The sequence below is a fragment of the Nanorana parkeri genome, unplaced genomic scaffold, assembly GCF_000935625.1.
Source record: "Nanorana parkeri isolate BGI_ZX_2015 unplaced genomic scaffold, ASM93562v1 scaffold178, whole genome shotgun sequence".
Classification (NCBI taxonomy): Eukaryota; Metazoa; Chordata; class Amphibia; order Anura; family Dicroglossidae; genus Nanorana; species Nanorana parkeri.
In genome coordinates this window covers 1,561,091-1,585,919 of record NW_017306446.1, presented here as the reverse complement: position 1 = coordinate 1,585,919, position 24,829 = coordinate 1,561,091, and the positions used below count along the sequence as shown (strand labels likewise).

The following is a 24,829-nucleotide window of genomic DNA, read 5'->3' as shown; positions in this document are numbered from 1 at the left end:
ATTACAGGGCTTTGAAAGGGTCTTGTATTGTTATTTGCCTTGGGAGTCGTGGACAATTTCAATGCCTGCTGCCTATCTTGCATGTGGTAGCCATATTGAGTACAGTTTATGCCCATTAACAATGATTTTTTTAGACATGGGTTTCATGCAAGCAGCTACTCATAATTCAGGTTCCAATAGCGTATATTAAAGAGACTTTCTCATTGTGTCCATTTAGCGCAAAGAGGAAAGATGTTTGTAATGCTCACCCCCTGACCAGCTAATATTCTCCTTTGCAGCACTCCCCCACAGTTCCCTTCTTCATTGCAGCTGCTGCAAAATAACACGTGTAACCTTTGTGTCAGATTTTGTTTGAGTTTGCAAAGGGTAGATGATGTCTCCCCCTCTGTCATGTGACAATATTTGGGCCTGCCAATTGGCTGCTAAGGCCCATGCGCAGCATCATAGGAGTAGCTTACATATTCTCCCATACCCAGAAGCACCGGGTATTTTGTAGCATCTGCAAAGTAGGAAGGAGTAGGTGGGGAGCACTGCAAAGTGGGCTTTAAAGGAGAACTATGAGGTGATTGATTTCCACTGACCTCATAGTTCTAGCCGACCTGTGACAATGAGACTGTCACAGGTCGGCTCAGTAGATCGGGAGGTGAGCGAACACATAGCGGCGCTCGCTCACCTCTCGATCCTGTCACGGCTCTCTGCCCTGACAGGGGAGGGGCTGGATCCCCCCCTCCCCGCTCCAATCCTCCAGCGCTGACTGGTGGAACGGACGGGGGAGGGGGCGGGTACAGCTGGCTCTGCCTCTACATAGGCAGAGCCAGATGTCACTCACGCAGCTGGGTGGATCTCAACGTCGATGTCGGGATCCGCTCCGGCTGCGGCGTCTCAGTATACCGCGAACTGTAGCTCGTGGTATACTGAGCTTAGGGTAACGGGAGGACGCTAGTTTGTTTCCCCCTGTTACCCTTAGGAGAACTATGGGGAAAAACACTGACCCCATAGTTCTCCTTTAAAGAAGTTAATTAAAGAAATTAAAAACTTACCCTTGCAGTAGGGCTACCCCTGCACTCCACAGCTTACGTGCTCGTTTTGTCTAGGGAACTCAAATAAAGCAGATATACTCACCTAATCCTTGGTCTTGGGCTGTCGTGGTCTGGTGGTCTAAGGACCACTGACATCATCATGTCTAATGCAAGTCTATTTGGGCAAGCAGGGCTAAATGTACAGCGGGGAAGCCCACGCTTGTTTTGTACAAGTGATCTTGGCGAGGCAGGTCTGCCATTCTCCATGGGGTTGGGGGGGTGCATTGAGTAACCTGGCTTTGGGGGCAGCAGAAAGAGTGAATCCGGCCCTGGTGAGGAGTTAGAGCCCCCTGTCAAGCTTGTATTTCAAAGCAAGTATAAACAAGGTGCTGGAGTCAACATATTGATAGGTCAATCCGATTCAAACAGGGCACGGTCACTCTGGTGAGGCTGCGCTCAACAAAAACGGGGTACCGTTGTAGAGGGGACCCAGAGGTGAGATCCACGTGTGCAAAGTCTAATGCGAGTTCAAAACAAAAGGTCTAAGAGTTCAAAGCCTTTTTAATATTGGTAATAATTCTCAACCAGAAAAACATGAAACAGCCAACTGCATTCTGGAGCTCAAAGATCTTGCCCTTTTTCAGGACTTAGATGTTATAAGTAGTTGGGAGGACTCAGAAATGGTAAAATCACCAGGAATATTTGTTGTGTGAATGGTATAGTATTCCCAGGATCGGACATACACTCCTGGCCGCCCTTTAACGTTCACATAGCAAACAATTAATCCTGATGATTAGCTACCTATAACACCTCAGCCCTGAAGAGGGTAGAGATCTTTAAACTCCCGGAACCAGTTGGCTGTTTTTATTTCTTATGTTATGAATTAATACCAGTATTATAAGACTTTGCACTGCTAGACCTGTGTTTGGCGCTCTCATTAGACTTTGTATACATGAATCCTCAAGATTGTATTCCAGTCTGTTTCCCCATCAGATAGCTTCACCCTACCTATTCTTCTTGGCGACCAATGATGCGAAATCAACATTTTACAGTAGGAAAAACCTTCCAATGGGGACATCTGTTCTTGTGACAGCTGTGAAAGAGTAGAACCCCCCCTCCCCTCCATTTGTAGAGATTTCTTCTTACTTCACTGCGAACACCGGCCTCTTCTGCCGCAGTTGCTGGCTGTCACTGACACAGCTCCGCAGCGCTGCTGAGCTGTGTCAGTGACAGCCAGCACCCCTACATGCCATAGCGACCCAGGCGATCCACACGGCATCAGAGGGATGCCCTGGCCGGACCCCCCTGTGCCCGTGCCCCATAGCGGCCGCCTGGTTCGCTATGGCGATTGTTAAGCCACTGCTCGCAGTGGTTTTAGCCCTTCCCTACTATATCCCAAACACAAAAAAAGGTTTTGCTTATACATGTGTCCATTTGGCCTGAATAAGTCTTTTTTAAAGTTGCTGCAGTTAAAAAGCTCTCATTTGGACCTTTTGATTTGTTTTTTGTTTTTTACATTTCTGCCTATTACATCTGTTTGGGTATTTTTCACACTTGAATTACAACGAGATCCTCACTGCTTTCCTGTGGAAATCTGAATGTTCTTTTCCCACCATTTCATTAGGTAAAGTAAGCAAAAGTCATTTCTTTTAACACAAACCAAACCATTGTACTGTACATGTAATATTAGTAGCCAGGTCCCCCCCCCCCCCCCCCCCCCCCCCCCCCGAGCCTTTCTTTGCCCCAGGGGGCATGCATTTGTTACATTTTACCAAGCTTACGTTGCAGTGAATGGCATTACATACGACTGCATGTTGCCTGCAGGAAAAGTGAGCTGGCGCTAGTGACTAAAATAATTTCTAGAGCTCATGTAACAGTTACCCAGAAATTAGACCGTCTTGCTTGCAAGTGAGAGTTCTTGTGTGACGCATGCTAATGATATGACCCCTTTTATCCCACTGCAGCTAATTCACCCAGATAGTCTGAGTCTGACGATGGTGTCATTAATTAGTCACCCTATATATACGCTCACATGAGTGCACCACATGCCATAGCTCTTTTCTTTGGGGATAGCCATTTCCCATGTATATTCATTGTGTCCTGCCTATTTTAGAATGTCTCTATTTAAAGTCCACCTAGCGCATCAGAAACTATCTGTGTCTCGGCTCTCAGCTCCTCTCCCTAGTGACCTGAAACAGGATCCATTAAATGGCCGCCAATACAGAACACGGACTTATATCTAAATGCACTCCATGCATATCTTCTTAAAGGGAATGAATAGTGGTTTTGTACAGCATTTCTTTTTGTATTTGTTATGGTCAGGGCTAGAAACAATAAAATAACTTAAACGAAAATTAGGTTATTATGAAAGAATCATTAATTTTTTAATTTTTTAATTTTTTTTAGAGTTTTAAAGTGACTCCTTGCAGACAGTTTTATTTCCCCCTTTGCTATGGCCAAATTCTGTTCTGGACATGCAAAGCTCTGACACTTCCAAGTAATGTCAGAGCTTGCCCACTCCCTCTCACCCTCCCCCTACATTCCTATTGGTTTATCACTATGACGGCTGCCTCCTTGGCCAATGGGACTGTGTGTGAGGCGGGGGAGGGTATGGGCAAGCTCCAAAACTAACAGGAAGTGCCAGAGCTTTTCTTGTTTGCATTGTCTACCATTTGGCATTAGCACAGGAAACCCGCTGCAGGTACATGCGGGACCTCCTAGTGCCTGTATACCTGGAAGTAGCTCATTTTTTTTAAAGTGGCATAGTCACTTTAGGTTTTTTATACATTTTTAAAGGCTCTTTGTTTTCTTCTTATATAAAATAAGCCTGCACAACTCAATTACTCATCAGCACAGTGGGATTGTGTTTCATGTAAACAAGTCGTACCTGAAAGCAAGCATCTCTGCTGTATCAACTATTTAGCTAACCCACAGTGCTCTAGGAATCCTTTGTCATATATTATATTTATAATGTAAAACAAAGGTTGTATGTTCATAAACACTACAAAATATAAAGTACAATAACTCTCCTGTGTTCCACTGTATAGTAATATTCCTTCCTAAGGACAGACGCTGCAAGATACCTGACACCATATTTCGATAGTGTGCCCCTTGCTTAGGAGCATATTTATAAATCAGTCAATGACTTTCATCACACATTCACTACTGGTGATTCAATCACTGTAATTTAGAACACATGCACTTGGAAGAACAGACTGTAGTGAATGCTCGGTGAATGTCAGATTTGCTCATTTATAAATATGCCCCTTAGCCCTCATTCACACGGGAATTGGCCGGCATGTACAGCTCCGTGCTGCGTGCACGTCCGTATCGGGCAGCTCCCGGGAAGGACAGGTGCTGCGTGTAGTACGCAGCCCCCGTCCTTCTCTATGGGACTACGCGGCCATACGTTGCCCTATGCTCACCCCAAGTGCAGGTCCGTACGGGTGCGGGTGTCCCGGCTCAGGATCTGCCCTGTCAGCGTGCAAGTACGAACACCTGCACCCGTACATACGTGCAATTATGCCGGGATCCGCCCAGCTGCGTGAGTGACAGCTGGCTCTGCCTATCTAGAGGCAGAGCCAGCTGTACCCGCCCCCTCCCCCTGTCCGATCCGCCAGTCAGCGCTGGCAGATCGGAGCGGGGAATCCAGCCCCTCCCCTGTCACGGCAGAGAGCTGTGAGAGGATCGAGAGGTGAGCGAACGCCGGTATGTGTTCGCTCACTTCCCAATCTACTGAGCCGACCTGTGACAGTTTCATTGTCACAGTTCGGCTAGAACTATGAGGTGAGTGGAAATCACTCATCTCATAGTTCTCCTTTAACTTTCTGTAAAAGACAATCAAAAAGACTGTGGCTTAGTGTTTTATTTGTATACACTTTGCAAAATGTATTACATTTATTGTCCTAATCAACCACATTGTAATTAAGACCTAAAACCAAACCTAACCCAAACCTATGCGATGAAAACTGAGCATTTGATGATAGATAAGTTTAGACAGATTCAAGTTTTCAGCAATATCCTGTTTCAGGACGCCATATTTGTCACTGATGAAGCCACTATTCAAACATGCTTTGAAATGTTCTAAAAAATTTGGGTAAACTTTTTCATTGCTGGGGATTGGAGTTGAGAAAACGCCATTTCACACCATTCATTGACATTGTACAATTATAAAGCAATCACATGAAAATACAGGCAACTGGAAATGTGAACCCTCCTTATCACACGACGGTCTGTTATTATGTGTAGCTGGAGTGATTGTAAATCCAAAATTGCAAGTGTCACCTTTCATCCGATCCTCATGTGTTTAGTGTCTGTATTTTCTGCTTTATTATTTGAGTTGACCTAATCACGTGTTGAACTGATTTTTTGGAGCATTGAGAATTGTAATTGTTCATGACTTTGTTTTACTTGTGAAAGTAAAATCCTCAATGTTTCTTTTTCTGCTCCTCCTTCACCCCATTATCCCATCTGTCCGTCTGCCTCTCTTCCAATCATTTTTTTTTCTGGCCGTAACATTTATCTTCCCCTCTTTTTTTGTGTTGTCTTTGTGTCCGGTCACTGTGTGTCGTGCCACTCTGTGTCGTCTTGGTGTTGTGTTACTCTGTGTGTGAACAAAGCTCCCTCTGGCAGTACCAGCTTGGAGGTGTTGACCCCCTTGCAGGATGTGAGTGTGTGCGCTGGGGAGGCAGCTGTGTTTGAGTGTGTGGTTTCGGGACCCCCGGATCTAGACGTGGACTGGATGTTCCGGGGGAAGCTGCTGCAGCCAGCCCTGCTGGACTGTAAGATGCGTTTCAACGGCAAGCAGTGTCTTCTACTCCTCAACTCTGTACATGAAGATGACAGCGGAGTCTACACCTGTAAACTGAGCACGGCAAGAGGTAGGTTGCACTCATTTTACTTTATTGCTTTTTTTTGTCCTTTAACTCTGTGTAAATATTCTGCTGCATTTTCCCTTGGAACAGATAAACCCAAAACCCAACCGAACTCTCAGCTTCAATGAGCTAAATATATTCCCATTGCATTAAAACAAAAGTCTTACATGCAAAGGCAAAGTCTTACAGTTCTTTCTAAAGCAGCCATGTCCTTATTAGAAATGCTGGTCCCCTGCCAACATTCTACAGAGAAGGAAACTTGCTCTCTGTGTAGAAGCAGGGGTCTCTCTATAGAGGTCTGACACCCCCCCTATTAATTCAGAGCTAGATCTGTACAATCAGTAGGAGCGTAAACTCAAACATAGCATTGGGTGTATTAGACTTCTGCAGCTAGCCACAAGCATGGCAAGGGACATGCTTTAGTAGAAAGTATGGAGTATTTGGGTGAGTACTCGTACTCGCCCAAATGCTCCGATGCCTAGCCCGATACTTCCTGTATCAGGAAGCTGGGCAGCGCGTCATTACATGCTGCCCGGCTTCCTGATTGGCCAGCTTTACCGACCAATCAGGAAGCCTGGCGCCGTGTAATAATTGATTGGCTCATGCTCCCTTGTCACTTCATGACAAGGGAGCATGGAGCCGGCTTCCTGGCCAATCAGGAAGCCGGACGCCGCGTCATTACACGGCGCCCGGCTTCCTGATTGGCCAGAAAGCCGGCTCCATGCTTTTCTCGTCATATAGTGACGAGGAGCATGGGAACTGCTTCCATGCTAATCGGAAAGCCAGGTGGCGAGTCATTACACGCTGCCTGGCTTCCTTAATGGGACTTCGCGTATCGGCATTCAGTATCGGCAAGTACCGGGAAAAAAAATATCGGTACTCGTACCCGATACCGAAATACCGGTATTGGTGCATCCCTTTCAAAACCTATTAAATCTGTATTCAGCATAGTGAAAGTTTATGCTGCACTTGGGTTTATGAAAAGATTTAGGGATTGCATTGAATTTTACCCTTTATGATAGAGTTGTGACTTAATTGCTCCCAAAGTTATGTCCTATCCTGGTACTGGGTTCACGTATACCATTAGACAGATGTAAGCTATTATATTGCGAAAGAATTGTTAGACCAAAAAAGTTGATGACACTGGTATAGGAGGAGTGCAGAAGATAAATTGAAAACACAATGGACCATGTTACTCATAATTTATACTTGAGACTTCAAGGAATCCTGTAGGTGAAAATGTGTAAGTTACCATTGGTTAAAAAAAAACATCCTGGTCCAGGCTTAAAGTGTAGTTCCACTTCAAATTTTATAAACTCCCACTATATGTTTATTATGTGTCCCATTAACTCAGCATAGCTAAAAATAATTCTTTAAAAATATATATTTCTTATCTTTCAAGTTGTTTCTTTGGACCAGGTTTGTGCATAGTGAGCTATTCTGAACAATTTCAAAGTGCAATTAGACGGGCAAACTGAGGACAGACTGAGGGACAACTCATTAACATGCAATGTACCACCCATGCCTTGAGATCTTTAACCAAATCAATATAACATGCCATGTACCACCCAAGCCTTGAGATCTGTAACCAATGCATTATAACATGCAATGTACCACCCAAGCCTTGAGATCATTAGCCAGCTCATTAGAACATGCGATGTACCACCCAAGCCTTGAGATCTGTAACCAATGCATTATAACATGCAATGTACCACCCAAGCCTTGAGATCTTTACCCAATGCATTGTAACATGCAATGTACCACACAAGCCTTGAGATCTTTACCCAATGCATTATAACATGCAATGCACCACCCAAGCCTTGAGATCTTTAACCAATGCATTATAACATGCCATGTACCACCCAAGCCTTGAGATCTTTACCCAATGCATTATAACATGCAATGTACCACCCAAGCCTTGAGATCTTTACCCAATGCATTATAACATGCAATGCACCACCCAAGCCTTGAGATCTTTAACCAATGCATTATAACATGCAATGTACCACCCAAGCCTTGAGATCTTTAACCAATGCATTGTAACATGCAATGTACCACACAAGCCTTGAGATCTTTACCCAATGCATTATAACATGCAATGCACCACCCAAGCCTTGAGATCTTTAACCAATGCATTATAACATGCCATGTACCACCCAAGCCTTGAGATCTTTACCCAATGCATTATAACATGCAATGTACCACCCAAGCCTTGAGATCTTTACCCAATGCATTATAACATGCAATGCACCACCCAAGCCTTGAGATCTTTAACCAATGCATTATAACATGCAATGTACCACCCAAGCCTTGAGATCTGTAACCAACTCATTATAACATGCAATGTACCACCAAAGACATTGTGCACATATAGACTACATCAGATAATGGAGATCTTCCAGCGTAGTACAGTCAGTATGATTTATGGTAAACAATAACCACCAGCCCCTTCCTAAACATTACATAGAGGTGGAAAGCTGGGCAGGGATTTTAAGCAAGTAGAAAGATAAGCATCAATGTTTAAATACTTGATTAAAGTCATGCAATGTGAATGGGAACATGGAACAAGTGTAGAGCAGGTGCTATCCCGATCTGGCTGCAAAAATGGAAATGCACTTTAAACCAACTCTTTCCCCTTGCCAATGTTTACAGAAACCTCCTGCCAAGTACAAAATGCCCGTCCTGTAAACAAGTCACTTAACCAGAGAACAATAACTCTTCTTCAGTCTTCCTCCGAGACTCATTCTTCCCCTATTGGGGGGCTCCATCTTGTCTCCCAGACAGCTATTAGAAGGTGAAGCCTTCAGTGTCCCGGGGGGTGGTTAGAGATGGAGGTGAGGGCTAGGCTAATGTTTTTTGGCAATTTAAATTTGCATATCAGTAGTGGGACTGCTTTATTCTCCTCCTTTGGTTGCATGTTTTAGGGTAGAGAAGAAGTGTGTCTGACAAAACTCATTTCATATTATGACTGATTATGACGTTGCCATTATGTTAAAGGAGAACTATGGGGTAAGTGTTTTTCCCCATAGTTCTCCTAAGGGTTACGGGAGGACACAAACTAGCGTCCTCCCATCACCCTAAGCTCAGTATATAGCGAGCAACAGCTCGTGGGAAAATGAGACCGCCGCAGCCTGAACAGATCCCGACATTACAGTCCAGATCCGCCCAGCTGCGCGAGTGACAGCGGCCTCTGCCTATCTAGAGGCAGAGCCAGCTGTACCCGCCCCCTCCCCTGTCTGTTCCGCCAGTCAGCACTGGAGGATCGGAGAGGGTTAATCCGTGCAGGGAGCTGTGAGTGACAGTCACGGCTCTCTGCAAGGACATGATCGAGAAGTGAGCGAGCGACGGTATGTGTTCGCTCACTTCCCGATCTATTGTCACACGTCATCTCGAACTATGAGGATGAGTGAAACTCACTCACCTCCTAGTTCTCCTTTAATATATTTTGGAAAAGGAAAGGTTCACTTTAACCTCTTGACTTGGAACAAGCTCGTAGCCAGTGAGCTCTGGAAAGGCAGCTCCCATATTTATATTTATACCATGACATTAGCATTGGAACAGTGCATTCCTTTTTCCTAAATAGCTTTATCAATGACGATCATTTAAGGACATATGCACATGTTACCATTTGTTAACTATAAGACATGTAAGCTGCGGAAAAATTCGGTTCAGATATTTCATTTTTTCGGAATTCGGATCCGAAATTCAATTTGGTTCGGGTTTTGGATTCGGAATCCGAATTTTCGTTAGTTTCGGATGAGTTTATGAAGTTTTGTTGCGAATACCACAGAAAACCAGATACAGATATTAATACTAAAGCTAAATCTCCCAGACCCGAATGGCATTTGGTATCCGAATTTCCGAATTGTATTGGGGAGCTCATGAATGCCACTCAGATCTGGGAGCCGTATACATATATTACTAAAGCTGCGGCTCCCAGACCCGAATGGCATTTGGTATCCAAATTTCCGAATTGTATTGGGGAGCTCATGAATGCCACTCAGATCTGGGAGCCGTATACATATATTACTAAAGCTGAGGATCCCAGACCCGAATGGCATTCGGGAGCTCCAAATACAATTCGGAAATTCGGATCGCAAATGTCATCCAGGTCTGGGAGCCATATATATATAAATATAATACTAAATCTGAGGCTCCCAGACCCGAATGCCATTCGGGTCTGGGAGCCTCAGCTTTAGTATTATATGTATATACTGTATGTGGGTCCCATGTTGCCGTAACGAAAATTCATGTTCAGACCCATTCGGATGCATTAAACCGAAAAACACATCTGATTGGCCAGAAAAGTCACATGCCCAAATCAGTTTAATTTTTTTACGTAATTCGAACAGGATCCAGAATTTGGAAACGGAAATTCAGATTCGCACACATTCGGATGCATTGGGGTTCGGAAATTCGGATGTATCCAAATGTCAGAATTTCGGAAAATTTGTCCGAATTTTGATTCGGAACGCAATGAATCGCACATGTCTATTAACTATAGGCATTTTTTTAATTAAAACAACAACCCAACAGCAGAAGTGTTATTATGCCTTTTATATTGTACACCTTGCACAGTCAGACACTTAAAGGGTCAGTCCACCCAGAACTGATGGACTGACCCTTTACCTATAGACATAATTTTAATTTCCTTAAACAGCCAAAACTTTCTTTTGTCCTCCATATAAATATTTCCACTACTCTTAGATATGTATGTTATTCACCTTTCTTTGCTGAACTCATCTCTGTGCACCTTGTCTTTTCCTCCCCGCTTCCTGTACTCATCCTAGATGAACTGACGTGCAGCGCTGTGCTGACTGTTCACCCCTCACTGGCTCCCCTCTTCACCAGGAAGATGCAAGATCGGGATGTGGTAGAAGGTCGCACTGCCCGACTGGATTGTAAAATCAGTGGCACGCCACCCCCTGTTGTCACATGGACCCACTTCGGTTAGTGCTCCAGCTCAATCCCTCCAATGATAGCCGAGCTTTCTAACACTAAATCCCTCAAAACCACAGCAACACCCTGTATCATATAAACTACTAACCAGCTATAATGTGTTATTTCCATTTGTAAAGTATGTCTGCATGTGAATCATTTTTATTTGGTGTAATGAGGGAGGTCTGATCTCCAGGCTCTCTACATATTTCTATGGAAGATGCATTAGAACGGGGTGCCCACAATTTTTGTGTTAAGATCTACTTTTCAAATGACGAGCTACATGAGATCTACCAACAGAAAAAAAACACCTTCCTCTCTCTTCCCCCTGGCTGCCTCTCTCCCCTGTCTGTCTCTCCTCTCTCTCCTGTCTGTCTCTCCTGGCTGTCTCTCCTCTCTCTCCTGTCTGTCTCTCCTCTCTCTCCTGGCTGTCTCTCCTCCTTTGACTCCTCTCTCTCTCCCCTAGCTGTCTCTCCTCTCTCTCTCCCCTGGCTGTCTCTCCTCCCTTTCCTGGCTGTCTCTCCTCTCCCCTGGCTGTCTCTTCACTCTCTCCTGTCTGTCTCTCCCGGCTGTCTCTCCTCGCTCTCTCCCCTGGCTGTCACTACTCTTTCTCCCTCCTGGCTGTCTCTCCTCCATCTCTCCTGGCTGTGTCTCCTCACTCTCTCTTGGCTGTGTCTCCTCACTCTCTCTCCTGGCTGTCTCTCCTTGCTCTCTCCCCTGGCTGTCTCTCTCCTGGCCGTCTCTCCTCTCTCTCTCCTGGCTGTCTCTCCTCTCTCCCCTGGCTGTGTTTCCTCACTCTCTCTCCTGGCTGTGTCTCCTCACTCTCTCTCCTGGCTGTCTCTCCTCTCTCTCCCCGGGCTGTCTCTCCTTGCTCACTCCCCTGGCTGTCTCTCTCCTGGCCGTCTCTCCTCTCTCTCCCCGGGCTGTCTCTCCTTGCTCACTCCCCTGGCTGTCTCTCTCCTGGCCGTCTCTCCTCTCTCTCCCCGGGCTGTCTCTCCTTGCTCACTCCCCTGGCTGTCTCTCTCCTGGCCGTCTCTCCTCTCTCTCCCCGGGCTGTCTCTCCTTGCTCTCTCTCCTCTCTCTCTCTCCTGGCTGTCTCCTCTCTTTTTCTCTCCTGGATGTCTCTCCTCTCTCCCCTTTCTGTCTCTCCTCACTCTCTCTCCTGGCTCTCTCCCCTGGCTGTCTCTCCTCACTCTCTCTCCTGGCTGTGTCCCCTCACTCTCTCTCCTGGCTGTCTCTTCTTGCTCTCTCCTCTGGCTGTCTCTCCTCTCTCTCTCCCCTGGCTGTCTCTCCTCACTCTCTCTCCTGGCTGTGTCCCCTCACTCTCTCTCCTGGCTGTCTCTCCTCGCTCTCTCTCCTGGCTGTCTCTCCTTGCTCTCTCTCCTCTCTCTCCTGGCTGTCTCCTCTCTCTTTCTCTCCTGGATGTCTCTCCTCTCTCTCTCCCCTGGCTGTCTCTCCTCACTCTCTCTCCTGGCTCTCTCTCCTGGGTGTCTCTGTTAGCTGTCTCTCCTTGCTCTCTCTCCTGGCTGTCTCTCCTCGCTCTCTCTCCTGGCTGTCTCTCCTTGCTCATCCTCCTGGCTGTCTCTCCTAGCTGTCTCTGCTCTCTCTCCTGGCTGTCTCTCCCAGCTGTCTCTCCTTGCTCTCTCTCTCACCTCACTCTCTCTCCTGGCTATCTCTCCTCTTCCATTTGGTTTCTTCCCTGGTGGCCTTGTGGGTCCCTGGAGATCTCTCTCTCCCACTCACAGTCACAGACTGTCCTATCTTGCCTCTCTGCTGGAATGCTACACTCTACCTGAACTGCAGACTCAGCGGTGCTAGTGCGGCCAAATGTGTTGGTTGATGCAGGCAGGAAAGGGCAGGATGCCCCTCCCTGTCTGCAGCGTCGGACACATTCGGTCGCATTAGCACTGCGATGGTGAGCTTGACTTGCGATTGCGATCTAACAGCGTTAGCTTTGTGAACGACTGGTAGATCCCCATCGACCTAATAGGCAACCGTGCATTAGAAGGCTTGTGACTACATAATGCTAGAGCACTCTTAATGGGAAAATGCAAAAAATGCACTCCACCTCAGGAGGGCAAATCTGAACACTCAACTGACAGCAAAAGCCTGGCCATCAAGACCTTGGCAGGATTGGGATTGACCTCTCCACCAGACTCATGGGAAGCAGAAGGATCACATGATATACAGTATCTTCATATCAAAAATATTTTTTTTTATTGTTTTACTATACTTTACATCTCAGCAGGCAAGAAGTCTTTCATTAGCTATCCTACAACTTTTTTTTTAATAGTTTCTGTGGCATTACGCGGTGTGTGATCCTCGGCTGTGACTTTACTGCTTCCCATGAGTCTGATGGAGAGGTCAACCCAAACCCTGCCAAGGTCTTGATGGCCAGGCCTTTGCTGCCAGTTGAATGTTCAGCTTTCCCTTTCTGAAGTGGAGTGCATTCTTCGCATATTCCCATCTAGAGTGCCCTAGCATTATGGAGTCACGAGCCTTGTAGTGGATCTTCCATAGAAATATTTGGGAAGATGAGTCCTGGCTGTCACTGAAGGAACAGAGTGGACACAGAGAGCCCGGAGATCAGACCTACTCCATTACACCAAATAAAATAAAAATCAGAGCAGACTTTCACATTACTAAACTAAAGCCGCCATTTACCACATTTTGCCCAAAATAGCAGCTAACACAAAGCCACGGCCTGCACAGACAATTCATCCAAATTATAAATATTTCAATGTTTTTGCAAGCATTGGGGCTTTCATGGGAAATTTATCTCTGGCTCCTTCACTTTAAAGGAGTTGTAAAGTCCCAGCATATCCCATCCTGTTATAACATCAGCATTGTAATAGGAATACACCGTGGGGTCATAAGGGGGGTGCGACCCGCATACCGCGGGATACCTCATCCCGCCGGGTGAACGTCCCCTCTTCTCTCTGCCGGCGTCCATCAACAAGATGGCCGTCGGCAGGGGTCAATAAGATGATCGCGCATGCGTTGATGATGTCACGGCGGGGTGTCACCTGGTCTCCGCTACGGGTGTCACCCAGCCTTGGGACGCCCCTGGGAATACATACTAGAGATGTTTCTGATAATGCAATCAAAGCTTACATGAACAAATCCCTTTTATGTAGTGAGTGACGCCTTCTGTCTGCCCATCACTTCCAACATCTTCCTGGATTCCCAGTGTGCTTTGCGTCTCTTTCCCTGCTGCATACATACCCCATCATGAATTGCATCCAGCAAGCAATGATAATGTTACACTGTTGAGTTGTAGTTCAGAAGGCAGGCTCTGCGAGAGTGGTGACACCAGGAAGTGCACATTCACAGGTCTGAGTTAAATGGTGTCAGTGCATTGAGGAAGTCCATTCTATGGGCATCTTCAATAAGAACATTTACAGACTTCTAGATCCATAGGGTTATCAGGAGCAGGATAGAGCTTATGGATATTCAATATAGAAATACAGATTTATTTTTCATTTTTGACCATAGGGATGCACAGATACTTTTCGAGTACCAGTGCAGATACTTGGCATTTTCATGAGACCTCCCAGCAATTGCAGCGGTTGCAGCTGGGACCTGGCTCTGGCGCTCCACCACTGTCCTGAAATCATTAGTCTGTATTGTTTTAGAAAAACTGTCACATGACAATAAACAAAAATGTATCAGTACTCGTACTTGTAAGTACTCGGCAAGTACCAGTACTCGTACTCGCAAAACTGGTATCTGTGCATCCCTTTATTTATATTTATAAAAACAAAATCATACATTAAAACAGAGATGTACAAATCCCGGGAGCTCCGTGTGCTCCTTACAGATGACAGCTGCCTCCTAACTTCTGAATTTGTCTCTAGTCTAGTCCTGGAGCTGGAAAAGTATCTGTACTTGTACTTGTACTGAGTACAGTACTTGCTATCGTTGCATCCCTAATAGATACCCTTTAAGAGTTTTTATTTTCAATGTTTAAGATTTGCTTTTCCATAATAACAGGTCAGCCAGTGGAAGAGAGCGAGACCCTCCATATTCTAAGGGAGAGGGGGCACCATACTCTTCTTATCACCCACGTGTCCAGTGAAGATGAGGGCCAATATACAGTGACTGCCTGCAACCAGCATGGAGAAGAGGAATGTTCTGCAGAGCTATATGTGGAGGAACCTAGACTTTCCACATCATCACACATGTAAGTGATGTCATCACCGGGTCTATGTGCTTCTTTATGCAATGCAGGCAGATTTTGGCTGGTGGGAGGGGCTGGCATGGTGCTGTAAAATATACATAGCTTCCTGAAATCATAACAGCACCTTGACTCAGTACTCCTCTCAAGATCCCTCAGCATTAATGCAAGTAGGGCACTGGCGCTTGGGAGGAGTTAGGCAAATATCAAAATGCTGTGAAGGGTGGATGTCAGTCTAGAGGAGTGGGTGCTCCTGGGAAGACTGCATTTGCACGTAGACCGCCCTAGGTAACACCAACATGTGATGCTGAGCCTCCGTGATTGAAAGGATTGAAACCTAATTAATAAAAGAAGCATCAAGCCTGGAGAGTAAAATGCTAGATGATGCTGGACGTCCTCCAGCCAAGAAATGAGGTGGGCTCTATCTAACTGCAGCTTCTAATGCACATTGTGAGAAGCTCCCAGTGTGCAGTGAAATCAGAGACTAGGAGAAGAGCCGGTACAACTGTGCAAGACTGTTTTGGATAGAGTAGGGAAGGGTCAGAACCCTTGTTGAGTTTTTATTGTGTCTGTGTCCATACTGGAGAGATTTACCTCCTGTATTTGTCCTGTGACCATTATCACTGAGACAGGAAGTGATGGGAAGTCCATAATTTTACAGTTTTACAGAACAAGAGATGAGGGAAAATCTTCCCATGTGCACACCTCTTCCGATGACAACTGTCTAAGAAGGGAATTCCCCTGACCTGACCCTGAACAACACATTGACGGTTCTTTACTTCTTTACTCTATCCAAAACTAAAAGTTTAAACTATAAATACAATGTAATGAGTTCTCTTCTTTGTATGAAGCATCAAGATGGCCTTATATCAGGAAACATGAAAACAGGCCTTCAATCACCTCTGTAGCTGCAGGCACTGTTGAGCAATTCATTGAAATTCATAAGAGTTGCAGTGCAGTCATTCATGTCTGGTCTCAGCGTTCTGCTCTCTCCTCTCCCAGTTCTCCTGCTCTCTGTTTAGATTAGAGGTCAGAAGACTTCCTGGTGACCTCCTGGCAGAGAGGAGGACAATGACCTAAGCTGAAACTGCTTTCTGCTGTAAACTTTGAACATGAACTTCTCCATAGTGACTGCAGATACAGAGGTCAATGAGGGCTTATTGCTGCTTGTTTGAATATGTCAATATTTCAATTTCCATAGTCTAGCCACAGTTCTTCTTTAATCTGAGCTCTATTCACCTCAAGTTGACCGGAGCTCAGTAAGCACTGGATTAGCCCTTTGGGGAAGTGGTTACGGGGTGCACAGGCAGCGAAAGGAAACTTCACATGAACCATCGATGAAAGGTGGTAATAACTAATATGATTGGACTGCTTATGTTTCTACATCTTATTACTTTTTTCCTCTTCACAATAACAATAATTTCCTAATTCTTCCTTCAGATCCAAGCTGGAAAAGATGCCTTCCATTCCTGAGGAACCAGAAATGCAGGACAGTGAGGTGGAGGGGGTGCTTATGCCGGATTTCCTGCGGCCACTGCAGGACCTTGATGTGGTGGAGTCCCGTGAGGTTCAGTTGGAATGTCAAGTAACTGGCTTACCATATCCAACCATCACCTGGTACCACAATGGAAAGAAGATCCAGAGCACGGATGACTGCAGAATGACCCAATGTGAGAAATGCTTCCGCTGAAATGTTACAAAATTGTGCAAAACTCTGACAGACATGCAGTCTAAAGTTAACTATAGATGTCTTTGAACAGCCAGGTGTGCCGGCATGATGTCTTTGGCCCAGCGTTGGTTGTAAACTTGAACATTCTGGTTGCTTGAACATTGCTTCTTAGGGCAATAGGGAAGGAAGGGGAGAAGCACTTGGACAGTCTGCAGAAACCAGACATTGCTTTTTAGGGCAATTTCCTTTTACTTCCTGTCCTAGAGACACAACAGGAAGTGGCAAGAAATCACTGCAAAGTGAAAGGAAATGTCCTATTTGATATGTCACTAGAACAGGTGCCCCAGTTGGAACATTTTCCTTCTATTCCAGTGACTATTGTAAAATATTTGATTTCCCATCTATGACAATGGTCACCAGGACAAATTGGGTCAATCTCCACAGCATGGTTAAAAAAACCACTTCCTTGAAATCTAATGGTCAGGGGTGTCTGTAGAGGACTTACCGTGACCACAGAATTGCAATTGTTTTCATATCCGTTCACAATTGACCAGTTCATGCAACAATCATCTTAAGGCTACAGGTAACCTTAAAGTGTGTCTAAACCCAAATCCTTTTTTTTCCTAGACGGTCACTCTACTTTCTTTCAGATAAGGCCGGTTCAGGTGCGCATAAAGATTCAAGTTATGTCAAAAAAAATGTGCATGTTATTGGAAAAATGAAGATACTTAGGGGTCAAATCTTCTAACCGTAGCTGTCACAGTCTGGGAACCAGACACTAGGGATGGTAGGCTTTGGGGCTTACAGAGCGGGTTAGGACTAACTGAGCTGATGCCTGGGATGCAGGTCACAGCGAACCCAGGGACTGAAGACAGTGTGTTACTGGGGACTTGCTAGAGGCGCAGGATCTTAGGAGTGTCGGGTCTTCACCAGAGCCCCAGAAGGTAGGGATGTTACGCTGCCGGACACCTCCCAGGTTGCTGTCTTCTAGCACACCCGTGACTGGATGACTGGATGCACCACCAAGGTTCTGGATTTAAAGGCAGGCAGGGGTGAAGCCTGCACACAGACTGCAGATCAGGACTACAGGATACTGAGGAACTCAGAGGTAGAAGTCCAAACAATAGTGTGATAGGAACACTGGTATAAAATAGAGAGTCAGCAACAACAAGGCTGTCCGGAATTCTCTGAAGAAGCAGGCTGAATGGAACAAGCAGCCACAGAGGAGAAGGACTGAGACTTACAGGAAAAGCAAGAGCTCACTGAAGGAGGTGATAACATCTACTTACTGGACATACAGGATCACACTGGGAGTACGGAGCAAACTGAAGAGGAGACAGGAAACAGCAACACTGGTAAGTTGCAGTTTGTAGGTATTCAACGGAAAGGAGCTCCAAATGACAAAAAGGTTCGGAGAGGATTGGCAGGAAGCTTGGCACCTCGGACAGGAGGCAATACCCGGCAAGGGATCGATGCACAGGGAAGTGTGACTGTAGCTACCAGCAGGGCCGGATTTCCCTCAAGGCCAACCAAGGCCCGGCCTTGGGGCAGCATTGTGTAGAGGGGCAGCAGGGGTGTGGAATTCTATCTCCCGATGCCTGGTACATGCAGTTCCAGAAGCCGGGCAGGTAGTTGTTTTGTACATCTAGCCCTGCTTTCAGTATGGGGGGGGGGGGTTGGCGGGTAGGGGCGCATTGAGGAACCTGGCCTTGGGGCAGCAGAAAGAGTAAATCTGGCCCAGGCTACCAGATTGTATTTATAAGCCTAAAAACTGTTCTGCTAAGATAAGTGTGACCATAAGCAGCCCAAGTTCGCCCAATATCCAGTGCAAAATATGGCATTCCAATTGTTGGAAAATTCTTTTTCTTCCCCAAATTGAAGAGGGAAGTAAGGTGTTAACTGTCCCTGGCAGTTCTCCAATCAGGTGACTCGCATTAAAAAACAGAGGCAGATGAACAGATGCCAGTAGCCTGTTTAAGTGTGGCACAAAGCCTGCCCTCTAAGCTATTATACATGCATATATATGTTCCTTGATTAAAAAAAAGATTGGTGGATAGCTTGGCATGTTGGAACTTAAAACCTGCACATGTTATGCCCACGTTATTTTCTGCTAATTTTTACTTATATGTCTATGATTGTATTTTTGTTCAGATAAGGACATCCATCGTCTTGTGCTCCCATCTGTAAGCCACACACATGCCGGTGTTTACAAGAGCGTCATCTCAAACAAGGTTGGCAAGGCCGCATGCTATGCTCACCTATACGTCACAGGTAAGAAAAATAATGGAAATGCTTCATACTCAAGATATTATAATAGTTACCCTGCAAAGTATGGAAGTGCTAGCCGGCCTGACGCCATGGATTCAATGCTTCTTGAGTCATTGACTTGGAACAAGTATGCAACATTTTTATTAACCGTTTCACTTCTTTCAGATGTGGTCCCAACTCCTCCAGATGGTCCCCCAATTATAGCATCTGTGACTGGCAAAGTTGTCAAACTGAGATGGAATACCCCCAAAAGGCTGGACCCTGCTATAGGTCTGAATCTCGAGGGCATCCCCTAATTGCATGTCCATCCTATTGGCTCTAAACCTCATACTGGTGCTCACCAGCCATTACATCTTTGTTTTTCAGACCTGGAGCAGCTGACTTATTCCATCCAGCAGCAAGTGGTGGGTTCTCTGCAGTGGACAGTCATTGCTACCAACGTGAAAGAGACCAGCTACTCTGTCAAAGCATTGACCAAAGGTCACCAGTATCTGTTCCGTGTGGTGACCTACACTGCTACAGCACACAGCAAACCAACTCCTCCCAGCGAGTGTGCCAAGCTTCTAGACAGGGGTGAGGATGCATCGTGATGGAAGTTTTGTCAGTTTAGACCACAAAAAAAGTTGACATTCAAATCTTAATACTCAAATCAATTATTCACCAAATAAAATCAGAGTTTTGAGTTTCATGAAATCATATTCCATTCAGATATAGATCAGAAATCTCATTTATTCCTTTGTGGCTAATTCACCTCTATGTGCTGCACCTTAACGCACATTTGAAGCAACCCTGTGAACCTTGTGAAATAACAAAGAACTGGTAAAATAATAAGTTACATACTTACCTTTCCAGCGAGCAGTGTGTAAAATCTTTTCTTTCTTGAAGAGTTTCGGGTGCAATGCCTGCTTGGCGCTGTGGTTACTCCCATCAGCTGCTATATTACTACAGAAAACACCCCCCCCCATGGGGTCATGTCACCCAACGCATCCAGAAATGTTGCAGCCATGGAGGATAGCAGTCATCTTCCTTAGTTCATGTCCCCCTGTCAGGGTCGGATTCACTCTCTCTGCTGCCCCAAGGCCAGGTTCCTCAATACGCCCCCCTACCCATCAAACATCCCCCAATGGAGAATGGCAGACCTGCAGGCTGCATACAAGTGATCTCGGCCCCAAGGCCAGGTTCCTCAATACGCCCCCCTACCCGTCAAACACCCCCCAATGGAGAATGGCAGACCTGCAGGCTGCATACAAGTGATCTCGGCGACATCACTGAGATCACCTGTACAAAACAAGTGGCGGCTTCACCGCTGTACATTTAGCTCTGCTTGCCCAAAGCAGGGCTAAATGTAGATAACAACTACCCACCCAGCGCGCAGAACTGCGTTGGGAAATAGGAATTCCACACCCCTGCTGCCCCTCTTCTCCCTGCTGCCCCGAACAGCGAATTATTGGTTGGCCTTGTGGCAAATCCGGCCCTGCCCCCTGTAGGTGGAGCACTTACTCCATTGTGGTGTGTTACCTAATGAACTAAACAAGAAACAATGTCAGTGTGGTTACAAATTAGCGCTTCAAACCATAACCAGAAATGGCAGTGTTGCCAAATATAGAAATAAAACCTGTAACCCCCAGTAGGGAAAGCCATCTAAATCTGAGCTGTGGCTTTGTTGTTCCAGGTCCATATCTAGCGGAACCGCCAGTGATCATAGACCGCCCTGAGCTCCTGTACATGGTAGAGAATCAGCTCTTGTGTATCACAGTCACCCTGAACCATGTGGAGGCCAATGTCACCTGGAAGAGGTAACAAACGGTGTAAACTACTTTCTCATTCCTGACCTGATCGTATCCAAGCTTATAGTTAGAGCTGATGCTGTGTAAAGAATGTCGTCTATACAAAGACTGGACACTGCTTCTGAAAGTGGTAGCATAGGCACCCAGCCAGCCCAAATCCCACAAAACAATGTTTGCCTATTGACAGGCCCAGCCGTTGTTCTATAGGAGATATGAGAAGGCTAAATGTCAATGGGTGGGATTTGCAGAGGCACTTTGGAAGAATCTATGTATGCTGGTCACAGATGAATAGTAAACTAAATGTATGTTTCCTTATTAGGGGTTGATAGCCTCTAGATAGGCAGAGCCAGCTGTCACTCACGCAGCTGGGTGGATCTTGACAGTAATGTCGGGATCCATCCCGGCTGCAGCGGTCTCAGTATACTGTAGCTCGCGGTATACTGAGCTTTGGGTCACGGGAGGACGCTAGTTTATGTCCTCCCGTGACCCTTAGGAGAACTATGGGGAAAAGCACTGACCCCATAGTTCTCCTTTAATTAAACAGCCAATGCATTTTTGGTGCAAACACAACCCACTTCCCTAGGGCCTGGAAATGATGGGAATAAAGGATTGGACTGCATTAAAAAAATTTGAATTTAGATCTTATGGGTAGTTTTCCCCCAAATTTTTAGATTGCAGGAAGTGATTGCTATTGCCCTGAGGCCAGGGGTGGTGTCTGCCCCTGAAACCGCATGGGGAAGCGGTGCTTTTGGCCTCCTGAAACACATTGGCTGTTTGATCAACACAATTATTAACCTTTTTTATGGACTCGAACATCTGTTTTGGTGTGGAACTCTTCTACTGATTTCTCCAAGCAGAAACTCTCAGTTTTGCTCAGTGAGCTGGTTAGGTGATACGTGTGTGTTATAAGAAATAGTTTTGTTTATAGAATTTATTGTTCTTTGTGTTTTTTTGTGTATTTTGTTATTTGTGTACTGTTGCTTTTTTGCTGTTGTTTGGATTTATTCAGTGAAATTAGGGCCCAATTCACACCTGGGCGGTCGCGGATCAGCGGGGTTTCCACGTGGATCTTAAAAGGGTGGTTTTGTAATTGCGTTTCAGTGCTGAAACGCAATTAAAAACGTCCAAAACCCCGCTCAACAGTGCGTTTTCATTGAAAGCAGAATGGAAGCCAAGCTGATCAGCGTGGCAAAAAAGGGTCAGGGAGCAATTCGGGCGGGAAGCGGTTTGGATCGCGCGGAGCTACGCAGTCGCATGAACGGTCCCCATAGCAATGTATGGGATCGTTCATGTCGGTGGATCCGCACGGAACCGCCCTGGTGTGAACGGGGCCTTAATTTTTTTGGACATGAACATGTGCAGGATAGTTGAATGGAGCCTTTGTAACCCTCATAAACTAAAGCCAATTGCACTCTTAAAACCACCAAATACTATCTTAATTTTGCCTTCCCCAGTGACCTCAATTTTGTTTTGTTTTGGATATTGTAGAGAATGGTTAGAAGAACCACTGTCAGTTTAGGCTTTTCTTTGCTGTCTGTGTACCGGTGAGATTTCCCTTCACTTCCTGTCCTGGAGATGCCATGGTAAATGAGAGGAAATCTCCACAAAGTAAGGGGAATTGCTCTCCAAGACAGCTGTCATCTGAACGGGTGTCCCCATTGGAAGGTTTAGCCTCGCCTCCTGTTCTGGTGACAACTTTAGATTTCCCATCACTTTTTGTCTTGGGGTGGTCACCAGGACAAATATAGAGGAAGAATCATACCAGAGGGGACCCACACAGTGATTAAAAAAAACAAAAAGGCTCTAACCATTCCCCACTCCATCCAAAATTAAAATACAATGTTTTGGCTATTGATGCACTTTAATTTATCTCATCACACCCCTTAAGGCGCCCGATCTTCAGGGAACGTTTTGGTTTACAAGCTCTATGTAAATCATATTTTGCAGAACATTTGCTGATAATTATTTATGATCCCATCGAAAACCACCACTACAACCGTTTTGTAAGGGCTTTAGATTTGTTTTGTGGATACTCAGTTTAGCGGGAGAAACCATTTTGCAGAGCCGTTCACCCTGAAAAACTCAGTGAACTTTCATTGTGTGCGAATGGAGGCACAAATTAACGTTCTCAGTGTATTTTCTTTTCAAGTCGAATATGATATTATAAAATACCACGTTATAGCCACTAGGTGGAGATGAGGAGCATATTAAATAAATGTTCATTTCCGATGCTTATCAGCTCCATCTAGTGGCTATAACGGGGTATTTTATAATATTACATTTGACCTGGAAATAAAATAGACTAAGAACATTTGTTCTTGCCTCTGTAAATTGCAATTGTGCAGGACAAATGGCTCTGAGAATTGATTATAAATACTCGCCTTAGTGTTTTAGGACGGGCTCATTGAATATAATAAGTCCAACTTCCTTTTTTGGCCAAGCAAACCAGATTTGTGCCCTATTATAAACACAAGTCCTTTTCCCTAGAGCAGGCACGATTCTGCGCAGCGTGGATGGCGTGTGTGAGATGAGTATGCCGGACGATGGGCAGCACTCGCTCACAATCTTCAGTCCCAAGAAGTCTGACCTCGGCCCACTGATGTTTGAAGCCAGGAACCAGTATGGAGCCGACCGGTGCACCATCAGCATAGAGATGGCAGGTACCAGTGGCAGAGTGTCTAAACTGTACAGAGCAATGACTGGTCACAGATATAACAAGCAGAAGGGCGGGTGCTGTGCCCTTCAATGAACGCAGAGAAAAGGATTTTATGGTGCGTACAAAAAAAATCCTATTTTCTCTCCTGTTCCTTGAAGGACACAGCGGAGGTCTTGAACCTTCAACCGATGGGGCATCCAATGGAGATGGTAGTTCAAACGTCTCTACACTGTGTCCTTTCTGACAGTTATGGTAGATGGTAATCACACAGTAGATTGTATCTCAAGTGGTCTAGTAACCAGGAGCATAACTACAAACGAAACATGGTCAGATCGGGGCCCCCCACCCCCTCCCCACCACCACTATTTTGTAGTCTATTCATTCTTCCTTATGTCCATGATAGTGAATATCCATGCAGAGGTATGGACATGGACAGGAGAAAGAGTCTGCAAGAGCCAGGGCATTGCACCTGTCATCCACTGATAGCAGTTGCAATGCTTTACTGGCCCCCATGCCAAAAATAATAAATGCACATTTTTTTCTTATAAAGAAGTGTACATTTATTATTTGTTTCTAAAAGGTGGGCTTTGCCTTTAAAGCATCAGATACGGATTTTCATCCAACAAGTACTGAATTTTGGATAGAGTGGGGAACCTCTGTCAGGTTTGTCTTGCTGTCTGTGTCACTGGCAGAAAAACTGAAAGGGAATCCAAATTGTTACAGTTGTCACTAGCTCAGAGATGACACAGACATATAGATCCTGGTGCCCAAGCTTTAGCCTTACTATTCTTGGTTCTGTGAACATCTCACGCAGATCAGCCCCCTACTACAAGATTTAAAGGATAAGTTCACCTTTTGCAAAAATTAAAGTAATTCATAATTAATAATATGTAAAAAATATGCATTTCTTTAATATTTGCATTCCAGCCTGGAAAGCAATTGTGATCACTCGATCACAGCGGTAAAGCTCAGGCTTCTGCACATTCTCTCCCAGGCAGAGCTCCGTATGGAGGTACAGAGTTTCAGTTAGGAGAGATGGGGGAAGGACGGCTGGACTTCAAACTGCATTAAATCAGCTAATACGCCGTCCAGCCGTCCTCACTCTAGATAGATGCAGGAATATGGGCAGCTCTACCTAGAGCAAGGACAGCTGGGCGCCGTATGAGGTGGTTTAATGCAGTTTGAAGTCCAGCCGTCCTTCTGCCAGAAAGTTACAATGTACAGTATAAGTGAATGATCATTGAGGAAAGTTATGGAGATGCTTCCTTCCACGTTCAGCAGACTAATGACATGATTTCCCTCAGGGTGCTCTTCTCTAGCAGATCTTTACAGATACTTCCTGGCACAGTTACTTGACTGTATTTGAAGGACTGCATTTAGGAACAAGTGCTGCCTTCTCTAATCTGAAAATGACACTGGTGGCTGTATATTGTGCACATGA

General features: G+C 45.5%; 1 protein-coding gene across 1 annotated transcript in view; it reads left to right on the top strand.

Moving 5' to 3' along the window:
• Positions 1-24,829, top strand: part of SPEG (SPEG complex locus) — a 119,299-nt gene that overhangs the window by 40,346 nt on the left and 54,124 nt on the right. Inside the window, exons 7-15 of the mRNA XM_018554913.1 lie at positions 5,639-5,899; positions 10,684-10,842; positions 14,825-15,014; positions 16,449-16,678; positions 18,829-18,948; positions 19,111-19,215; positions 19,312-19,518; positions 20,618-20,741; positions 23,220-23,392. Coding sequence (XP_018410415.1) covers positions 5,639-5,899; positions 10,684-10,842; positions 14,825-15,014; positions 16,449-16,678; positions 18,829-18,948; positions 19,111-19,215; positions 19,312-19,518; positions 20,618-20,741; positions 23,220-23,392 — 1,569 coding nt within the window. The remainder of the gene's footprint in view (positions 1-5,638; positions 5,900-10,683; positions 10,843-14,824; positions 15,015-16,448; positions 16,679-18,828; positions 18,949-19,110; positions 19,216-19,311; positions 19,519-20,617; positions 20,742-23,219; positions 23,393-24,829) is intronic.